The sequence below is a fragment of the Budorcas taxicolor genome, chromosome 12, assembly GCF_023091745.1.
Source record: "Budorcas taxicolor isolate Tak-1 chromosome 12, Takin1.1, whole genome shotgun sequence".
Taxonomy (NCBI): domain Eukaryota; kingdom Metazoa; phylum Chordata; class Mammalia; order Artiodactyla; family Bovidae; genus Budorcas; species Budorcas taxicolor.
This window is the reverse complement of record NC_068921.1, coordinates 11,369,198-11,387,566: the sequence shown is the minus strand read 5'-3', so window position 1 is coordinate 11,387,566 and position 18,369 is coordinate 11,369,198. Positions and strand designations below refer to the sequence as shown.

At 36.2% G+C, this 18,369-nt stretch overlaps 1 protein-coding gene across 1 annotated transcript in view; it reads left to right on the top strand.

The window, feature by feature from the left end:
• Positions 1-18,369, top strand: part of SUGT1 (SGT1 homolog, MIS12 kinetochore complex assembly cochaperone) — a 40,751-nt gene that overhangs the window by 4,284 nt on the left and 18,098 nt on the right. The window contains exons 4-11 of the mRNA XM_052650077.1: positions 2,658-2,748; positions 3,378-3,447; positions 4,463-4,533; positions 6,895-6,948; positions 7,321-7,337; positions 8,127-8,161; positions 9,676-9,772; positions 11,488-11,595. Of these exons, the coding sequence (XP_052506037.1) occupies positions 2,658-2,748; positions 3,378-3,447; positions 4,463-4,533; positions 6,895-6,948; positions 7,321-7,337; positions 8,127-8,161; positions 9,676-9,772; positions 11,488-11,595 (543 nt within the window). The remainder of the gene's footprint in view (positions 1-2,657; positions 2,749-3,377; positions 3,448-4,462; positions 4,534-6,894; positions 6,949-7,320; positions 7,338-8,126; positions 8,162-9,675; positions 9,773-11,487; positions 11,596-18,369) is intronic.

Here is an 18,369-nt window from a genome sequence, read left to right as displayed (position 1 = left end):
CTGATCCTCTGGAGGAGTGGGTAAGGATTGAGGTGTATGATATAATTAAATGTTTGTGAGCTGACTTTGAAGTAGCTGACCACAGGTAGCTTTGTTGAGGGCATAGCAGGTTGGAATAAAACATGCCAGTTCTACATGATTATGTGATTTTGGAAGGGAGAAGGCTTGGTATTCTTGTTTATCCATGATTGGGGATTAGCTGTGACTGAAAGAAAGTGAAAAGTGGAGGTAGCCTGAGACACTTAGAGCTAAAGGCCTTCAGACATGCGGTCAGTCTGAGCAGTCGGCTTTTGCTTTTAATCTGAACAAGTTACCTTTCTGGTTAGCATTTTAAAAGGGCCTAAAGCCCTAAAGATTTGGAAGTTAGTTTTCCAAGATTGAAATCTTACCCAATGTTAATTCCTTAAAAAGTAGTTTTTGCCCTGTAGTTCTGTGTTATCAGGGTACTTATTTTCTGTACTTTATCCTGGTAAAGATTTCAGTGTAATTATATTTTACGCTTCAATAGATTTCATTACTTTTGAGAACGATAAATTGCTCAACTATAACTCATGTGAGAAATACTACATCTTTGGATATGTTTCATGTAAGTCTGTGTTAAATAGCCTTTTTGCTGCTGTGATTCAAGTGTCGGCACCGTCCTTGCCTTTTATGATACCTGCCTTCAGTCAGCAGCCAGTGAGTAGCAGCTGTTGTCACAGAAACAGTAGCAACACTGAAAACATGCCCCAAGTCAGAGGTAGTTCAGACAGCACGATTATTTTAACTTAACCTTTTTTGGCTTTATTATATTGTATATTCCTTATTTAAAATAAAAATTTATTGTTGTGTTTTATTCATGATGTACAAGTCGGTGTGTTATAAAGTTCAGTTTGTGTTCGGTGATTTGGGGTAACTTTTTCTTTTTTATTAACGCTGAAGTAAGTCAGTTGCTTATTTAACCTAATCACCCTAGTTGGTTCTTCTTATCCAACAATTAGTTTGTGTTTTTAAAGGTCATTTGCAAGTGGGTTGTTCAAAATTCAAAAGTTTATACCTGACTCCTTAAGAAAAGGAATATTTTATGCATCTGTGAACCTCCAGTGTCTGGCCTATGTTTATTCCAAAATATATGTTTAAAAATACTTTTTGAATTGATGAGCCTGATGTTGTTATAATATGACAGCCTTTTTGACCTATAGTATACCTGTTCTTGGTGAGGAGAGGTTGGAAATTTGATTTAGGGAGTAGGTACGTAAGAAGCCATCAGCTGTTTTCCAAATTGCTTGACAGTTTAGTGCAAGATGGTGTTTTTAGCTTAAGTATTTCATTAGGAACCAGTGTGTTAATACAGATGTTAGATGGTTTGTGAAAGAAACTTGGAGTAAAGGAATTTTACCAGGAGGCCGTGTATAGTGGTTAAAATTTGCTTTGGAGTCAGACAGACGTGAACTTGAATCTTGTCTCTGGCACAGTCCCTGACCAGGATGTGAGGGAATGGATTTTTGCCACACGCTGTAGCGTGAAGAGCATTGTAGTGAGAAGGTGGAGGGTCAGATGTTTGAGGAACAACGAGGAGGCCGTTGTGGAACAAGGAGAAGAGTTTTAAAGAGATGAGATAAAAGACGGGAGGGTTCCGTCAAGGAGGGCCTTAACTGATCATTGGAGCACTTGGGCCTTTGCTCTGAGTCAGCTGGTAAGGCATCGGAGAGTTTTGAACAGAGATATAGTGACAAGATCTAGTTTTCATTACTGCTTGAATCAGGGTGATAGGGGTTAAGATGGTAAAACATTGGTTTAGATTTTAGGTATATTGGATTGTAGGTATATGATTACCAAGTATAATATACATTGCTTTGCGAGAATCACACTACAGGGTTTAAGCAGAGCCCCATGTGTGGCTGTTGAAGTAATTCTGCTTAACTAAGAAAGCTACCAGAATCCCTAGGATGTGTGGGTAAATGGCTGCTGGATCAAAGCCTTCCTGTCTGCCTGCTTTTGTCCTTGGCCTCACTGATCATGCTGTCTCTTCTCGCATCATTATTGTTCCAGCTAACACATACTGTGACTGCCCAGAGTGGCAGAAGTTTTAATTGTTCTGTGAATTCTTGATCGGTTGATAGTAGCTACTTATGAGATACTGTATCTGGCTGGGCTTTTGACAGAATGTTGTAATTTCTTAGGCCTTTGACAAGAGGATAGGAGAGGGCCAGGTAAGCTTGCTTATGTATTTATTGGTTCCATTAACCTCCTGAGCTCTAGATTTAACTTTCAGTTCTTAAAAATTATTGGACAGCTTCACGTTTTCTAGGGATCTTAAATTCTACATGGTCTTTGAATCTTCTCCAAATTAGAAGGAGAAAATCAGTGATGGTCAATGTATATCAACTAAGCTCTTCAGAATAAATGAGGTGATAATAATTACCATTTATTGAGTTCCTACTGTAGGCTGGAAACTGCTAAGTGCTTTGCATAGATATTACATTCGATTGTGGGCCTTCAAGGGGAGAAGAGGGGATATTGATCCTCTTGCATAGAAAGGCTCCAAGCTTGTTTCCCTGTTATCTTTCCTCCAAATAGCTTGTGATAATAGGTTATTTTATTAAAGATCATGTTTAAGTAGAGTTCAGTGACTTTTAAAAAACATTTACTGACACTCAGCGTGTTTGTATTTGTAGGAGCTGACTAAGGCTTTGGAGCAGAAACCAGATGATGCACAGTATTACTGTCAAAGAGCTTACTGTCACATTCTTCTTGGGAATTACAGTGGTAACTTTCCTTACAAAGTATATTGTCTCCATAAGTAACTTACACACTTTGCCCAAGATACAGTGAATCAAATAAAATAGAGGTTATCTTCCAGGACTTTTAACTTGATCTTTCATGCAAGGTGAAGTAGCCAAAATATGACAAGCATTATGTTGCGCATCACTCATTTAAATTTTACGGTTGTCCATTCTTTCTGCAGTGGGTGTAGAATTTGTAAGATTTCATTTTTGGTTTTGGATGTGCTAATAAAGGATAGCATCACATTTACTAATTTACAGAGCGTTTGAATGAATTCTCTTGTTCTATTAAAAATGTATTCGATATTCTGTAATTTTAATTATTCTGGATAGATAATCTGAGTAGGGAAAAAGTAAATACCTTGAGTCAAACAATGTGAATGATGTTAATGAAATTATCTGGACTTTGTGATACAGAGCTTTATTCATTAGGAAATGAGGTTGAAGATTAGGTCAGTAGGAATGTATGAAGGTAATTTTATCTCAGATTAGCTTTTCTTATTTTAAAGTCATTTGTCCATTTCGCTAGCTTGAAAACTTAAAAATTAATTCAAATTTTGTGTGTAGTATTTTTTAAGTACCTGACCAAAAAACCCACTTTTTCATCTGCAGATGCTGTTGCTGATGCAAAAAAATCGCTTGAACTTAATCCAAATAGTTCCACTGCTCTGCTGAGAAAGGGGTAGGCAGCAACTACTCTTCCTGTGGGGTCTGGACTATATATGGTTAAATGAATTTGTTGTAAGCTCCCCCCCTTTTTAAAAAATATTTATTTTAGTTGGAAGATAATTACAATATTGTGATGGTTTTTGCCATACATCAGTATGAATCAGTCATAGGTATACATGTGTCCCCTCATCCTGAACTTACCCTCCCTGTAAACTTTATATAAATAGTAAGCTCTGTGTTTATACATTTTATAGCTGAGATAGGATTCAATTTTTGGTATATTTCCTACTTCTATTTTATTAACTGCAGTATGTAGTGAGATACAGTTTGTATGTGTGTGTGTATAGTTTAAAATAGTGATGATTGAAGTAACTGCAGGGTATAGATGAAACTGAATATTTCAAATCCCTTTTTTGTGTCATCATTTGAAATTTACTGTGTTTAATTGACTAGAGAACATCTATTTCTCACCTAAGCTGTACAGACTACACTTAAAGATGACTGTGTCTATGTACTTTATATCCCAGCTTGTTTCTGTTAATAAGTGTAACTTTATTCTTTAAGAATCAGAAGCTTCTTTAATTCCTCAGTGTAACTATATTTTGGAATAAGCAAGTATGTATGATTAATAAATTCCTTCTGAAATGAGTTCCACATTTTTAATGGGAATTAGATGTTACCCTGGTGACTCAGATGGTAAAGAATCTGCCTGCAGTGCAGAAGCCTGGGTTCAATCCTTGGGTGAGGAAGATCCCCTGGAGAAGAAAGTAGCAACCCACTCCAGTATTCTTGCTTGCAAAATCCCATGAACAGAGGAGCCTGGCGGGCTACGGTTCATGGAGTCACAAAGAGTCAGACACCACTGAGTGACTGACACACACACAGATGTTATAGTAGAGTATTTTAGAACATCTGTTGGCTTATTAACATGCTTAAATTCTTTTAAAAGAGAAACTTTTTTTTTAAGAAAGAAAGCTATGTTTCATGATCTTATTATGTATGCGCTTGTTTTTAATATGCTCATACAGGATATGTGAATACCATGAAAAAAACTATGCTGCTGCTCTAGAAACTTTTACAGAAGGACAGAAATTAAATAGTAAGTATTATAATTGTATGTTAGTAAACTAGTCCATTATATCTGTGTATCTTAAATACCATAGCTGAATCTTGTTAGTATAATCTAAAGTTAATTATAGAAACACTTTTTTCTCTCTTAATGACATTTCATGTTCATTGCAGAGTTTGAGTTTACTTAAAATTTGATTAAATTGGCCTTTCTTAGTATTTAAATCACAGAAAAACTTGGAAGCAAAAGAACTGTTTAAACACTCGGTGTACTCCCAGTACTGGTCTGGCTTTTTAGTTTTTCCTAATGGACAAGTGAAAGTTTAACTTGCTCTCACATTCTGAAGTCTATTTAAGTTGTTATTCAGATTGCCAAGATAAGGAAATCTTAGAACAAAGATTTTTATTGAGAGGTGAAGTGTAAGTTTGGGTAAAGTATGATAGGGTATAGAAGAAACATGGAACTTTGAGAATATTGTGAATTTCTAAACTGTCTTTTTGAGAGAAATAGATGAAAATTATCCCAACAGTGTGGATATCTATGTATAATATATAGAACTTGTTAAAAGCCAAGTATCAAAAAAAATCTTCAAAATACAAAATGTTGTCAGTAATCTCGTAGATAATTACAGACAACATGGTCTTAATTGTGTTCTCTCATTTTATCTCCATCTTATGATAGAGTGTTAACCACAGTTGTCTAAGGTGGTAGTTCCTAGCTGGGGATGGTTTTCCTCCATGGGGGATGTTTGGAGTGTCTGCACTGATTTTTGACTCTCTTGACTGGTAGATGGGGGGTATATCATTGACATCTCGTGAGGGGTGCTGCTCAACATCCTGAACAAGACAGTCCCCACAACAGAAGCATCTGGTCCCAGATGTCAGTAGTGCTGAGGTTGAAAACCCTCATACAAAAGTCATACATGATTATACTTTATACACTAAAATATATACTGCTTTGAATATTTGCATTTCTGCTCTGTACCTACTTGAGAAGGGTGACAAGCCCAACTTTGCAAACAAAACCTACAAATGAGGAAAGACGAGATCTAGGCAATAGGAGGTACTCTCAAACTTGGTTATCCCAAGCATGGTATGTGAATAATAGGGCTATTCAGTTACCAAGTTAGCATGTATACACTTCGCAAATTCTAGAGTCCAGTTTTCTTGGTGTCTTGTTACATACTTGAAAACCCTGATGAGACATAAGTCACTTCATGTTTAGATTTCTAAGCCCTATTTCTTTTTTTTTTTTTTATCATGCCATTGACTTTTATCCTAGAATTATTTCAGAGGTGGCCTCAGAAGAGGGTGTCTGCTCTTTGGTTTACTTTCTGTTGAGGATATTTAATTTAAAATCAAATTCATCTTTTAATTCCAGGGAAATCTTATGTTAAACTGTTCAGCTTCCGTTTTATTAGGGTAAAAAATTTTTAACTCCATATTACCTATTTCCCTCTTTGTATGATAGGAATCAGCTTATTTACTGATTTATTTGAATAATTGGTTCTTCACATTTAGAATTTTTATATAAATGTTCACCTCTATAATGTGTGTGTATGTATTTTAAGGCCTGTATAGTTGAATTCTGTCTATAAATTAATGAATTAGAAAATTTCATTTTAAGAAATTTTAAACTTTGTGTTTTTCAGAATAATGATACCTGCAGTTAGCTTAAATTAGGAAACTTTTATTATGATCACTTCTAATAATTTTTCTTAACATTATAATTTATTAGATGCTATGACTTTTTAGATACTGTCATTGCCCTGAGTCTTCAGAAATAATTTGCTTATGCACATGTTTGCCTTGCTGTCTGTGCAGTGAACTATGATTCACTGTATGTAGTGTCAGTGGTTGTCAAGGAACTTGGAGATACTTAGAGATACAAAACTCTGCAGAATATAAAGATGGTTCTTGGTGTTGAAGGCATGATGATAAGTAGAGCTGCTGAAGAAATAGTAGACTGGATAAGCAACTGCATTAGACAGCAGACAGGTGGACAGAGGCTTCTGGGGTCCTCCCCCAACTGCATATTAGGGATCTGATTCAGGTGTGATTTTGTTATGTGAGAGGAAGCTCTTTTAAGAGGAAAGGGATGAGGAGAAATGGAGATTATCTGTATCTAGGAACCAATAACGTTGACTGGTTAAAACTGATTTTTTACAAATCAGAATTCTTCAGGATGAACAAAATAAATATTAAACCTAAGTAGTAGCTATAATATTAAGGATAGCTACACACTATTAGGACAGATGATTTTGTCTTAACTTACTGTTGGATCCCTAGTTTCTAGAACCGTGTTTGTAAGCTAGTAGGTATGCAGTCAGCATTTGTTGAGTGAGTATGTTAGGTTGTGCAGATGAGTGTTGTTATAGTTTGTTCTTTCTAGGTGCAGATGCTGATTTCATTGCTTGGATTAAAAGGTGTCAAGAAGCTCAGAATGGTAAGTGTGCAGATTTCCCATGGTCTTTCAATTTAAAAAACAGTCAATGTCATTTTTTTGTTTTGGTCTTTATAACTTATAATTTAAGTAGTGTGTGTTCTATTAGATTGGGATTTCCAAAGGTATTTTGATTTTTTTACCTGGTTCCTTATGTTGAAAGGGAGATTCGAATGGATTTGTTTTGCAATGGTAAGAAATTACTGAGGAGTCTCAAGTGACTCCAGACTGTAAAATTAAACCACTTTGTCTTATTAGATATGCATGGAGAATTGGTTTCCTCAATAATATATTTGTGCTTTAGAAATCATGTATGTAATTTTGTCTATACATGTACTGTTATCTGAAAATGTTTCTTTTTTATGTTTTTAATAGGATCCCAGCACGAGGTGGTAAGTCCAAAGTTTTTAATCCTTTGTGTTTTTACTTAATTATATTACTATTGAATATATTTGAGACAGTATTCCGAATGCACTTTCTGGCAGTTCTGCAGGTCTGTAGGACAGTTTTACTTATTTTCTTCCTCCAAATGCTGTCTCTTCCCTTCTTCTTTAAGAACAAGTTAGAGGCCACCAGTGACCCAGGGCAAGTCCTGTAGATTTATTAATAAGTAGTTTAGGAAGGTCTGAATTGGTTAAAAAGAGTCACTTTGTTTCTCAGTGGTCAACATAGATTGTTGCAGAGAGACAGTGAACCAGGATCAGGCCGTATCAGGAAGGCACCATGCAGGTACTCCTCCATAGGTTTCTCCAGGGCAGTTTTGCCATTATTAAGCCTGGAGGTATTAACACTACATTCCTGAAAATGGTTTTTTAAATGTTACTGTTATTTTCAGTTTAGAGCATTGCTGAATCTTGGAATCTGGACATTGTATCTGTAATCTTTTTCAAACATATCTTCTGAAATTCTTCTTCTTTTTTTTTTTGCTGCTTTTGTTTTAGAAGAAAAATGATTTTTGAAATGGAAACTCAAAAAATTTTTAAAATGTTGAATATTCTGATTTTTGTAAAGATGAATATTATTTAACATTGATGTATACCGTGCTTTGTAGGGAGTTTTCATGTAATTATTCCATATCAAAGTAACTATAGCACTGGGTAAATTAATAATACATACATTTTTAATATGCAGTTACTAAACTAACTCGTAAAAATCTTTCTCTTTCGATTTGCCCAAATCAGTCTGCATCCCAGAGGACTCATCAGTCAAAAATCAAGTAAGGATTTCTTTTTCATAATGCATGATAAATATGCCTAAAGGGAAAAGAAACCCTGTCATTTAATAGTAAGCAAGTCCCTACCTGTGATTTAAGTATTTCTTAGTTTTTAAGATAAATCTTACTGAAGCCTTGAAAAACTATAGTTGTAAGACCATTAACCAATTTGAATTAGTATTCCTGTTATGGTTAACTTAAAACTGGCTTCACATGGTTGTATATTATGTCATCTTTCCATATATTAAGAATAACGTCTTACATTTAAGTTATTGTTACATAGGTCAGGAAGTTAGTAGTAGACCTGATAATGTAACTTTACCTGCCTTTTACATTTGGAGTAAATTTTTCATGGAATAATTCTGCATGAATTGAAAGTTACTTGCTGAATGCAGCAGTTACAGTCGTGAATATAATTAGCAAGTGAGGATCCCTGATACATGGTGTGTTCATTGTATCAGTGTGGGATTATTTTATATATGTTCTATACTCCAGACACCGTAATTATTATTTATGTACCCTACCCCTAACTTAAATAATAATTACAGTGTTTGGAGTATAGAATATATATAAGATAACCCCACAATGGTTTCATAAATACACCACATCTCAGGGCACCATGCTTCATCCTGGGAATGTAATAATGGCAGAATAGATCAATAGCTCTTCTCTCACAGGGTTAATCTAGTCTGATTTGAAAGTGAGGATCCCAGCTTTCAGAGGGAAAGAGACACATGATTAGAATCTTTCAACACACTAATCTTCCCACATACTTTGAGATTGAAGGTAGATGCTCTATTTAATACTGTGCCTGACAGAATGAGTTGAATTATTTTAATTTTAGCTCATTTACTCCTGCTCCCTGAGCTCAGGACTGCCCCCAGCTTTGGTAAAGAGATCCTGGAATATGGGGTTGGGGCCAGTATATCACCTGCTACTGACTTAAACTGATTGCCGCATCCTTCTGAGCATTTTTTTTTTCTTTTTTTTTGTAAAATTCGGATAGAACTGTTTACTTCTTAGTATTAGGTTGAAATGAGAGGGTAAAACTATTGCTCATTTATTAGAACTATGATCTGTTTAGAATAAATTTTATTGTTTATTTTTAAAATCCCCTGGCGGTCCAGTGGTTAAGAATCCTAGCTTCCACTGAGGCGGCATGGGTTTGATCCCTGTTTGGGGAACTGATCCCGCATGCTGCGTGACGTGGCCAAAAAGAAGAAAAATTAGCTTAACAACACTATTGAGGATGCTTTAGAACCTAAAAAATTATGTAAGTATTTAAATCCACTGGAGAGAGTTGGGGCATCATCTACCTGATTTTCTCTCCCATCAGTACAGACCATGTGGAATTGGTTACATAAAATTATTTCTGTGAGCCAGCAGCTGCTTTGCTATTTTGTTCCTCAAGGTGGAGCTCTTGTTGTTCATCAGATTGTATTTTATCTTGACAGAGCAAAGAAGCAACAACTTTAAGAAATTCAGAAGCTCTAAGTTTCCTTTCTCTTTTTTAATAGGTATGACTGGTATCAAACAGAATCTCAAGTAATCATTACACTTATGATCAAGAATGTTCAGAAGAATGATGTAAAGGTGGAATTTTCAGAAAAAGAGGTCATTATAGTCTTTGAGTTATTTTTTATTGAGATTAAATACTTTTATTTATAAATGTGTGTGTGTGTGTGTGTGTGTGTGTGTGTGTGTGTGTGTGTGTGTGTGTGTGTGTGCACTCAGTTGAGTCTGACTCTTTGTGACCCGAGGGACTATAGCCCACCAAACTCCTCTGTCCATTGAATTTTCCAGGCAAGAATAGTGGAGTGGGTTGCCATTTCCTACTCTAATTTGTAAATATAAATAAATAGATATTGCAGAATAATTTATAGCGATCTATCAAGCATGTATCATTTCTTCCTGAGATGATATGAATATGCTGATGAAGATATGAAGCATTCCTTTTCCATTTGGATCATTTTAAGTTTTGAGACAAGAGTATATATACTGTAGGTTATAGCTCATATACCTTCTTTCCTCTTTAGATTTGGGATTTAAAGCAGAAGTGGGTTGCTAAATATAAAAGACACATTCAGGAACTTTAGACACATAACCATGCTTTGGTTACGTTTGTGTGGTACACTTAATGGGAAAGCTCTGCTTCTTTGTTATGACTTTAACCATATTAAATGAGTATGATTTTTAATAACTTGGTTTCTTAGCATTTAGTGGAAAACCTTGTGATAGATATTTAAGAGAGTTTGTGGCAGAACGAGACGTTTTGCACAAGAATGCTTTTTTTGTTACATGCTATACTATTTGGCCCTTGTATCTTGAGTTTCCTTGAGATTTAAATGTATAGTATATGTTATGAAACATACTGTGTTCTTTAATTAGGTATATAAGAGTTTTTGTGAAGAATACCAGGTTGTTTTTTGTTTTTTTGATTGGCGCATTTAGTCCATTCACATTCTTTTTTCCTTTTTTGTCATGGGCAGTGCTATTTAATTTTGGAGTAGAATTGCTTTACAGTGTTTCTGCTGTGCAACAAAGTGAATCAACCATATGTATACACACATCCCTTTACTCTTAAACCCCTTCTGCCTTTCCCCGTCTCACTCCCTAGCTCCTTGTGCTGTGTAGCCGCTTCCCCCAGCCGTCTCGCACGCCATAGCACGCATGCCTAATCGTGCTGTGTAGCCGCTTCCCCCAGCTGTCTCGCAGGCCATAGCACGCATGTCTTACCTGCTTTCCCATTCGTCTCCCCTCCGCTTCCTCCCTTCCCCACCCCCTGCCATGTCCCCAGCTCTGTTCTGTATGTTTTCTTCTCTATTCCTGCCCTGCAGACAGGCTCATCTGTTACCATCTTTCTACATGCCAGATACGTGCATTGATACAGGATACTTCTTGTTCTCTTTCTGACTGACTTCACTCTATGACAGACTCTAGATCTATCCACATCACAAATGACCCAGTTTTGTTCCTTTTTACAGCTGAGTAATATTCCATCATATATGTGTACACACACACACATGTGTATGTACATACACATCACATTTTTATTCATTCATCTGTTGATGCACATTCAGGTTGCTTTCTTGTCTTGGCTATTGTAAATATTGCTGTAATGGACATTGAGGTACATGTGTCCTTTTGAATTATGAAGGATACCAGATTTTTAAAAAGGATTATTTTGAGATTCTTAAATCTTATATTCCATATGAGGTTTTTAAAATACTCTGCAACGGTACTAAAGTTCTGTAATTATAGTCCGTTTAAGTACTTTACCCTTCTTTAAGTTAATTTATAAAATGTGCTACTAATTTTATGTTCATTAGTTGTCTGCTTTGGTGAAACTTCCTTCTGGAGAGGATTACAGTTTGAAACTGAGACTTCTTCATCCTATAATACCAGAGCAGAGCACGTTTAAAGTACTTTCAACAAAGGTAAGACCATTGAAAAGAATTGTCACTGGTAATCTTTTCAAAATATGGGAACATTGGTCATCTAATTATCCCTGTGGTTGTAAACTTATAGATTCTTCTAGCCACATATGTTTAAATTAAATAAGAACAGTAGTTTTTGAATAATAGTTTTTTTCCCCTCCCCTGATTCTAGGAAAATGGAGTTTAAAAATCTAACCTCAGCAGTATTTATATGCTTACTAAGATAGGTATAGTACTTCTTGATAAAACAGCTTCCACTAAAGATACAGTGATCAGCGTCTTCTTAAGATTCGATACTGATAGTGTTTCTTGTCTTGGACTTGTCAGTTTGGTCCATTGGGATATATAAATACTTTTCTCACACTTCCTTATGGAGTTAAAAATACAGACTATTATAAAGATGAATGTGCTGTTTTGTGTTTTAGTTAAGCTGAATTTTAGGTTACTGTGTTACGAGGGATTAATTGCAGTTTGAAAAACTAATCTATAGATTTCTTTATATTTTCAAAAAGAGTAAAAATATGCAATAAAGTTAAAATTCATGGAATATGTCAGGTACCAGTCAGAAGATGTAGTAAGAGTACAGTAGGACAGAAGTGTAATTTAGCAGAAAAAATACTGAACTGAAAATAAAAAAATCTGACTCTGGTTCCTTGCTTGCTCTGTAAGTGTAGACTAGTGATCCACATCACACATGTGATCACGTGATCACACATGATCATAGGGCATGATTTCCATCATCTTGTGAAAATGAGAGAGCTGTGGACTCTGAACTCTGAAATCCTTTCACCTGTAAGATTGTGTGAGGGTGTATGATGAGAAAGAATGATATAAATAAATTTTTTGCATTACTATACCTTTTCTATACACATGTTCTGCAGTGTAGTCGGTTATTTAACTTTTGAGCTGTGTGAATGTTCCACTCGTAGTCTAGAATCAGGGTTGGCTTATGTCATGAAGAATGATAACTGGGTCTTGTAGAAAGAAGAGAGCATCTGCAGAGGGTTGGAGCAGGAAGTGCAAAGTAAAGAAGCAGTAGTTTTTGCATCCAGTTAAAAATGATCTGCTTAAAACTATCTGAAGAGTGAATCATACAGAGCTGTTTATTTAGGAGGCAGACAGGAAACAGTTGCTTGGACGACAGAAAGTGAGAAAAAGGATGACATCTTCTGAAGATTTTAGTCTTACTGGCCCCGCCTACATTGGACAGAATTTGTTTAATAATATTGGGTAAAATAAGCAGAGAACTACAACTCGATTTGATGGGGAGATAAGTCAGAATATTAGGAGTTGGCATTTACATCTTTCTATTGAGAGGTTGTAATGCATGTCTTTTTGAAGTAATTTAAATTGATTTGTGTGAAAATATGGCAAGTAACTTCAAAACCTGTTTCCACTTTGTATAATGCAAGAGGGTATTTGGTGACTGCACAAGCCTGTGTGGCCAGAATGGAGGCTGTAACTGAGCACTGTCAGTTTTTATTCTCCTTTGGATCATGTGAGTGCTTGATTGTGACCATTCCCCAAAGCCCTCTTACTGTTTTCCCAGTTTACCTTTCCCCCCCCTTGGTCCTTTCTTTAAATGCTACATAGCTACTACCCTTCTCTGTGTGGTAGTTTGTTTATATATACATTTATTTCTCTTACTTTTTGTAAGTCTTCTAAAGTTGAGAAGCTGTCATACTTGAATTCTCTGTATGTGCTTCAGGGAAAGTTGCCAGATAAAGTACAGGTGGTGGTGGTTTAGTCGCTAAGTTGTGTCTGACTCTTGCGACCCCATGGGCTGTAGCCTGTGAGGCTCCTTTGTCCAAGGGATTTTCCAGGCAAGAATACTGGAGTAGGTTGCCATTTCCTTCTCCAGGGGATCTTCCCAACCCAGGAATCGAACCCGGGTCTCCTGCATTGCAGGCAGATTCTTTACCAACTGAGCTATGAGGGAAGCCCTAAAGTACAGGATATGCAATTAACTTTACATACAGTAAATAATTTTAAGATACAAATATCTTCCATTTGCTAAATTTGGCAATCCTAGCCCTGTACACTATATGTCCTGAGTAGGTGGTCAGTAATTATTCAGAGAATGAATTTAAATTGCATTCTGATATTGGCCTTACCAAATTTGCAGAGTGTAATAAGTGTCTTCATTCTTAGGTTTACAGGTAAAAAGAAACTGAGGTTCATGGACTTCAAATGCTTTCCCCAAGTTTCAAGTTACTGAATTGTTTAGCATGGCCCAGGAAGAATATTTAGACTTTTGTTTTTTTTCTTAGGCTTGTCTAAGTTCTGGACTAAAAAATTTAGATTTGAAGGATATATTCTGGAGGATGATATTTTCACTTTTCTAACCCAAAGTAATATATTTTACTTTGTTAAGCTATCTGTTTTTAAGCTGTGTTTTATGGGAAACAAATAGAAAGAATTGTACCTAATTAGATCCTAAGGGAAATGACATTTTTGAATCCTTTTTTATACAGCAGAGGGAGTCAGTATTAAAATATTGAAAATAAAATCTTTCTCTGGGTTACTGAGGCTTTATTGATGTCACTAGAAGGGGAAAATAGTAATTTTCTTTTCATACGTTTGCAGGTGGATTGAGAAAAGGGTGCATTTTGCTTGGGAAAATCTGCTTGATATTAGAGATTCTGTAAAATCTGTGGTTTAAAAGGGCTGTTTCTTTGCCTTTTGAGAATCCTGTTTTCTTTCCTACTTTCAAATAAATAGTGCATGTTGCATATTTATGTATAACTGTTGGTTAAGTGTTATTCAAGTGAAATATAATTTGCAGTGAAGATAGGAAGAGTTAGTACCCTTCAATTATTGAAATAGCATTTAACTTTTTTTTTTTTTTTGCCATGCCACACGGCTTGCAGGATTTTAGTTCCTTGACCAGGGATTGAACCTGGCCCCAGCAGTAAAAGCGCCAAGTCCTAACCACTGGAGTGCCAGGGAATTTCCCTTAACTAAATATTTTACAGTATAGTATCTAATGTCCTTTTTTTAAAGTCAGAATTCATATATATATATATATATATTTTTAGTAGCACTGATAGTTATTTCTACCTTCTACTGAATACCAGCTTATATATCTGCCTGCTGATCCATTTTTTAAAATTAAGAAACTTAATTTTTAAATTTCATTTTGTTAATCTCATGACAGTATTCTCTCAACACAACCATAGGATTTATCTTCAGTAACAGCTATGCTGTAAAATACTCATTTTAAAGATTAATATTCACTCCAAGAAAAATTGCTGTTGCAGAAATGTTCTTGTGTTCCTATTTTTAGTCAGAGTAATTTTGTGTATTATGTCAATATAAAATATGAAGCTTTTAACTGGAATTGTGGGAAAAAAAGATGTGTGTCTTAGAGACAGGTAGCCTCCTTCTCCCTTCTTAACCCACTAAAATTTTACAAGTTTTAGTATTCTTTTTTTAAATATTCATGGAAGAATCTTAATTATGATATGGGATTGGAGGTGTCTGGTCAGGATACTCCTGCTGTTTTAAACACAGACGTGTGTAGGGTTTTGGATTATTGTTCTGTTAGTGCTGTTTGATGTGGTAGTGGTGGTAATAAGGTGTTTTTTTTCCTAAGTAACTGTTTAGTTGCTGATATCCACAAATTGCAGATCTTGGAGTATATTCCTGCTGCCTTTTCTGTTAATGAATGTATGTATATTTTCAAAAGAAAAGGATTTTACTGTCCATGCTATCTGTAGCTGTCTTGTTAAATTTAGTGTGCAGTATGGATTTTTTTTTCCGTGCTCTCAGATGTTTTTCAGCAAAGTGTTTCATCATATGCATTTACTGTAGCTTACTGAGCCAGTGCCAGGTTGTGTGGCCTGTAAAGAATTACAGTAGCTAACTGTTTTGATAGCTGTGTAGTATCCTATGAAATCCTCACAGTTACTACATGGTGCCAGTATTGTTACTGCCTTTTTACAGGTACGGAAACTGAACCCAGAGATGTGAAATAATGTGCTCAGATGTTTGAGCTAATTGTAGCAGTGATGAAGAGACTCGTAATAGCATTCACTTACTTGCCAGACACAGTGCTATGTTGTTTTCATATATGGTTTTGTTTATTCCTCATAAGAACCTTAAGTGAGCTATGCCCCTGTTATTGTCACTGAGTTGCATGTAATCCTTTGCAACCCCACAGACTGCAGCACGCCAGGCTTCCCTGTCCTTCACTATCTCGGAGTTTGCTCAGATTCATGTCCATTGAGTTGGTGATGCTGTCTAACCATCTCCTCTGCCGCTCTCTTCTTTTGCCTTCAGTCTTTCCCAGCATCAGGGTCTTTTCCATTGAGTCAGCTCTTCGCATCAGGTGGCCAGTGTATTAGAGCGTCAGCTTCAGCATCAGTCCTTCTAGTGAATGTTGAGGGTTGATTTCCTTTAGCATTGACTGGTTTGATTTCCTTACATTCCGAGGGACTCTTAAGAGGCTTCTCCAGCACCACAGTTCGAAAACATGAGTTTTTCCATGCTCAGCTTCTTTGTGTTCCAACTCTCACATCCATGTATGACTACTGGAAAAACCATAGCTTTAACTATATGGACCTTTGTCAGCAAAGGGATGTCTTTGCTTTTTAATAGTCTTGTCTAGGTTAGTCATAGCTTTCCTTTCAAGGACCAAGCATCATTTAATTTCATGGCTGCAGTCACCATCTACAGTGATTTTGGAGCCCAAGAAAAGAAAATCTGTTACTGCTTCCACTTTTTTCCCCATCTGTTTGCCTTGCAGTGATGGGACCAGATGCCATGATCTTAGTTTTTGAATGCTGAGGTTTTTTTTTTTTAATAATCAATTAATTTTAATTGGAGGCTAATTACTTTACAGTATTGTATTGGCTTTGCCATACGTTGACATGAATCCACTATGGGTGCACATGTGTTCCCCATCCTGAACTCCCCTTCCCACTTCCCTCCCCATCCCATCCCTCTGGGTCATCCCAGTGCACCAGTCTTGAGCACCCTGTCTCATGCTTTGAACCTGGACTGGCGATCTGTTTCACATATGATAATATACAATGCTATTTTCTCAGATCATCCCACCCTCGCTTTCTCCCACAGAGTCCAAAAGTCTGTTCTTTATATCTGTGTTTCTTTTGCTGTCTCACATAAAGGGTTATCGTTACCATCTTTCTAAATTTCATGTATATGTGTTAATATACTGTATTGGTGTTAAGCCAGCTTTTTCACTCTCCTCTTTTACCCTCATCAAGAGGCTGTTTAGTTCCTCTTCACTTTCTTAATAGGTAGGCCCTATTAATCCCATTTTACACGAGAAACTAGACCTCAGTGAGATTTGTCATACGTCCAACAAGTGACACCTATTTGACTCTTCTGTTTTAGAATTACACTACTGGCTGTTTTTGACTTGTTCACAACTTCTGCTTATGTGGCTCCCTCCTCTCTAAAACGTGGATGCTTTTCCTCTTACAGGGCTTTTCTGTTGGGTGAGGTACATGAAGCACTTACTACCTGGGGAATGTAACAAGTGCTCAATAAGTATTGCTGCTGTTATTTAATTTTCATTATTTAGATTTTTATTTGGGTTTTAAAATCAGTAAATGCACATCATAGAAAATTTGGAAAAATATTAGGGACCTGAGAAAGTAATGTCTCATTACTGATGACATTTTGGCATACTTCCTTCCAGATAATTAGGTATTTCCCAAAACTTAGGTCTGTTGCTTACAGAATGGACACTGGAATTTTTTGTTTATGGGAGTGTCTCTTCTGATTGATTTCTTCAAGAAGAATCAAGGTGGTGAGGGGCCCTATGCACCAGCACGGTGCCTGGCTCACAGTAGGCACTCAGTACTCGTTTGAGCTGTGCTGTTAGAACATTGGGGAAGGTGATTCATGCATTACCATCCTTTGCATTAAAAACGTTATAAAATGATTTGAAAATAAAAATAAAGACAGCAGATGTGCGTTCTGGCCTCAGGGAGACTGAGCTATTCTAAGAGTTGATACAGAAGTTAAATGTGCAAAGAGCTGAGTGAGAGAACATTGGGAAAGCTGCATTCTAAAGATCAAGGAACACTAATGACTGGATCTTTGAAACAGATGGTTCTCAAAACTTTGCCAAAAAAAAAAAGTTGACCAGTAAGCTGCACAGCTCTCTAGTCTCTGGTAAAGATTCCTTCACCATCAATCTGTAGTAAGTAAAGACTCACCTTTTTTAAAGAAGATGGTCTCTGGATGCCGTGACCCTTTAGAAGTAATGGCTTTTCTTTAAATCTAAATGTCCTTTCATTGGAAAACATTAAATTTTCTGCTGTGCAAAGGAGAGCTTAGAAATGGGTGGTAGTATGCATAATATTGAACACTGACAACCCAGCACACAGGGATTCTTACTAGTAGTCTTGATACTGCTTGGGACCTTGTGGCACATTGAAAGCCTTCTCTGTGCCTATGAGAGCTGCATTCACGCAAATCATCAAAGTTTTAAGTTATCTTTAAATTACTTTTGACTTAAATGAAAATAGAATGGCTGATTAATAGTCCCAGTAAAAATATCTGAAGTTGAACTGGTGGTATTTCGCAAAGTATCTGTCAGAATCACTTTTAAGAGCATATATAAGCATTAAAGTGAAGTAGATATAAAAAGGAATTCATAGAAAATTAGTCTCTCCCCTTTTGCCTTTTAAGAAAGCCGCTTTAAATGCTTTATTCTGTGCATTTCTTTTAATGAATGGAGTAAGCATACTTTCAAGTTCAAGTCAGCTTGTCTCAGTTGAAATAGGTTGTTACTTAAAGCCC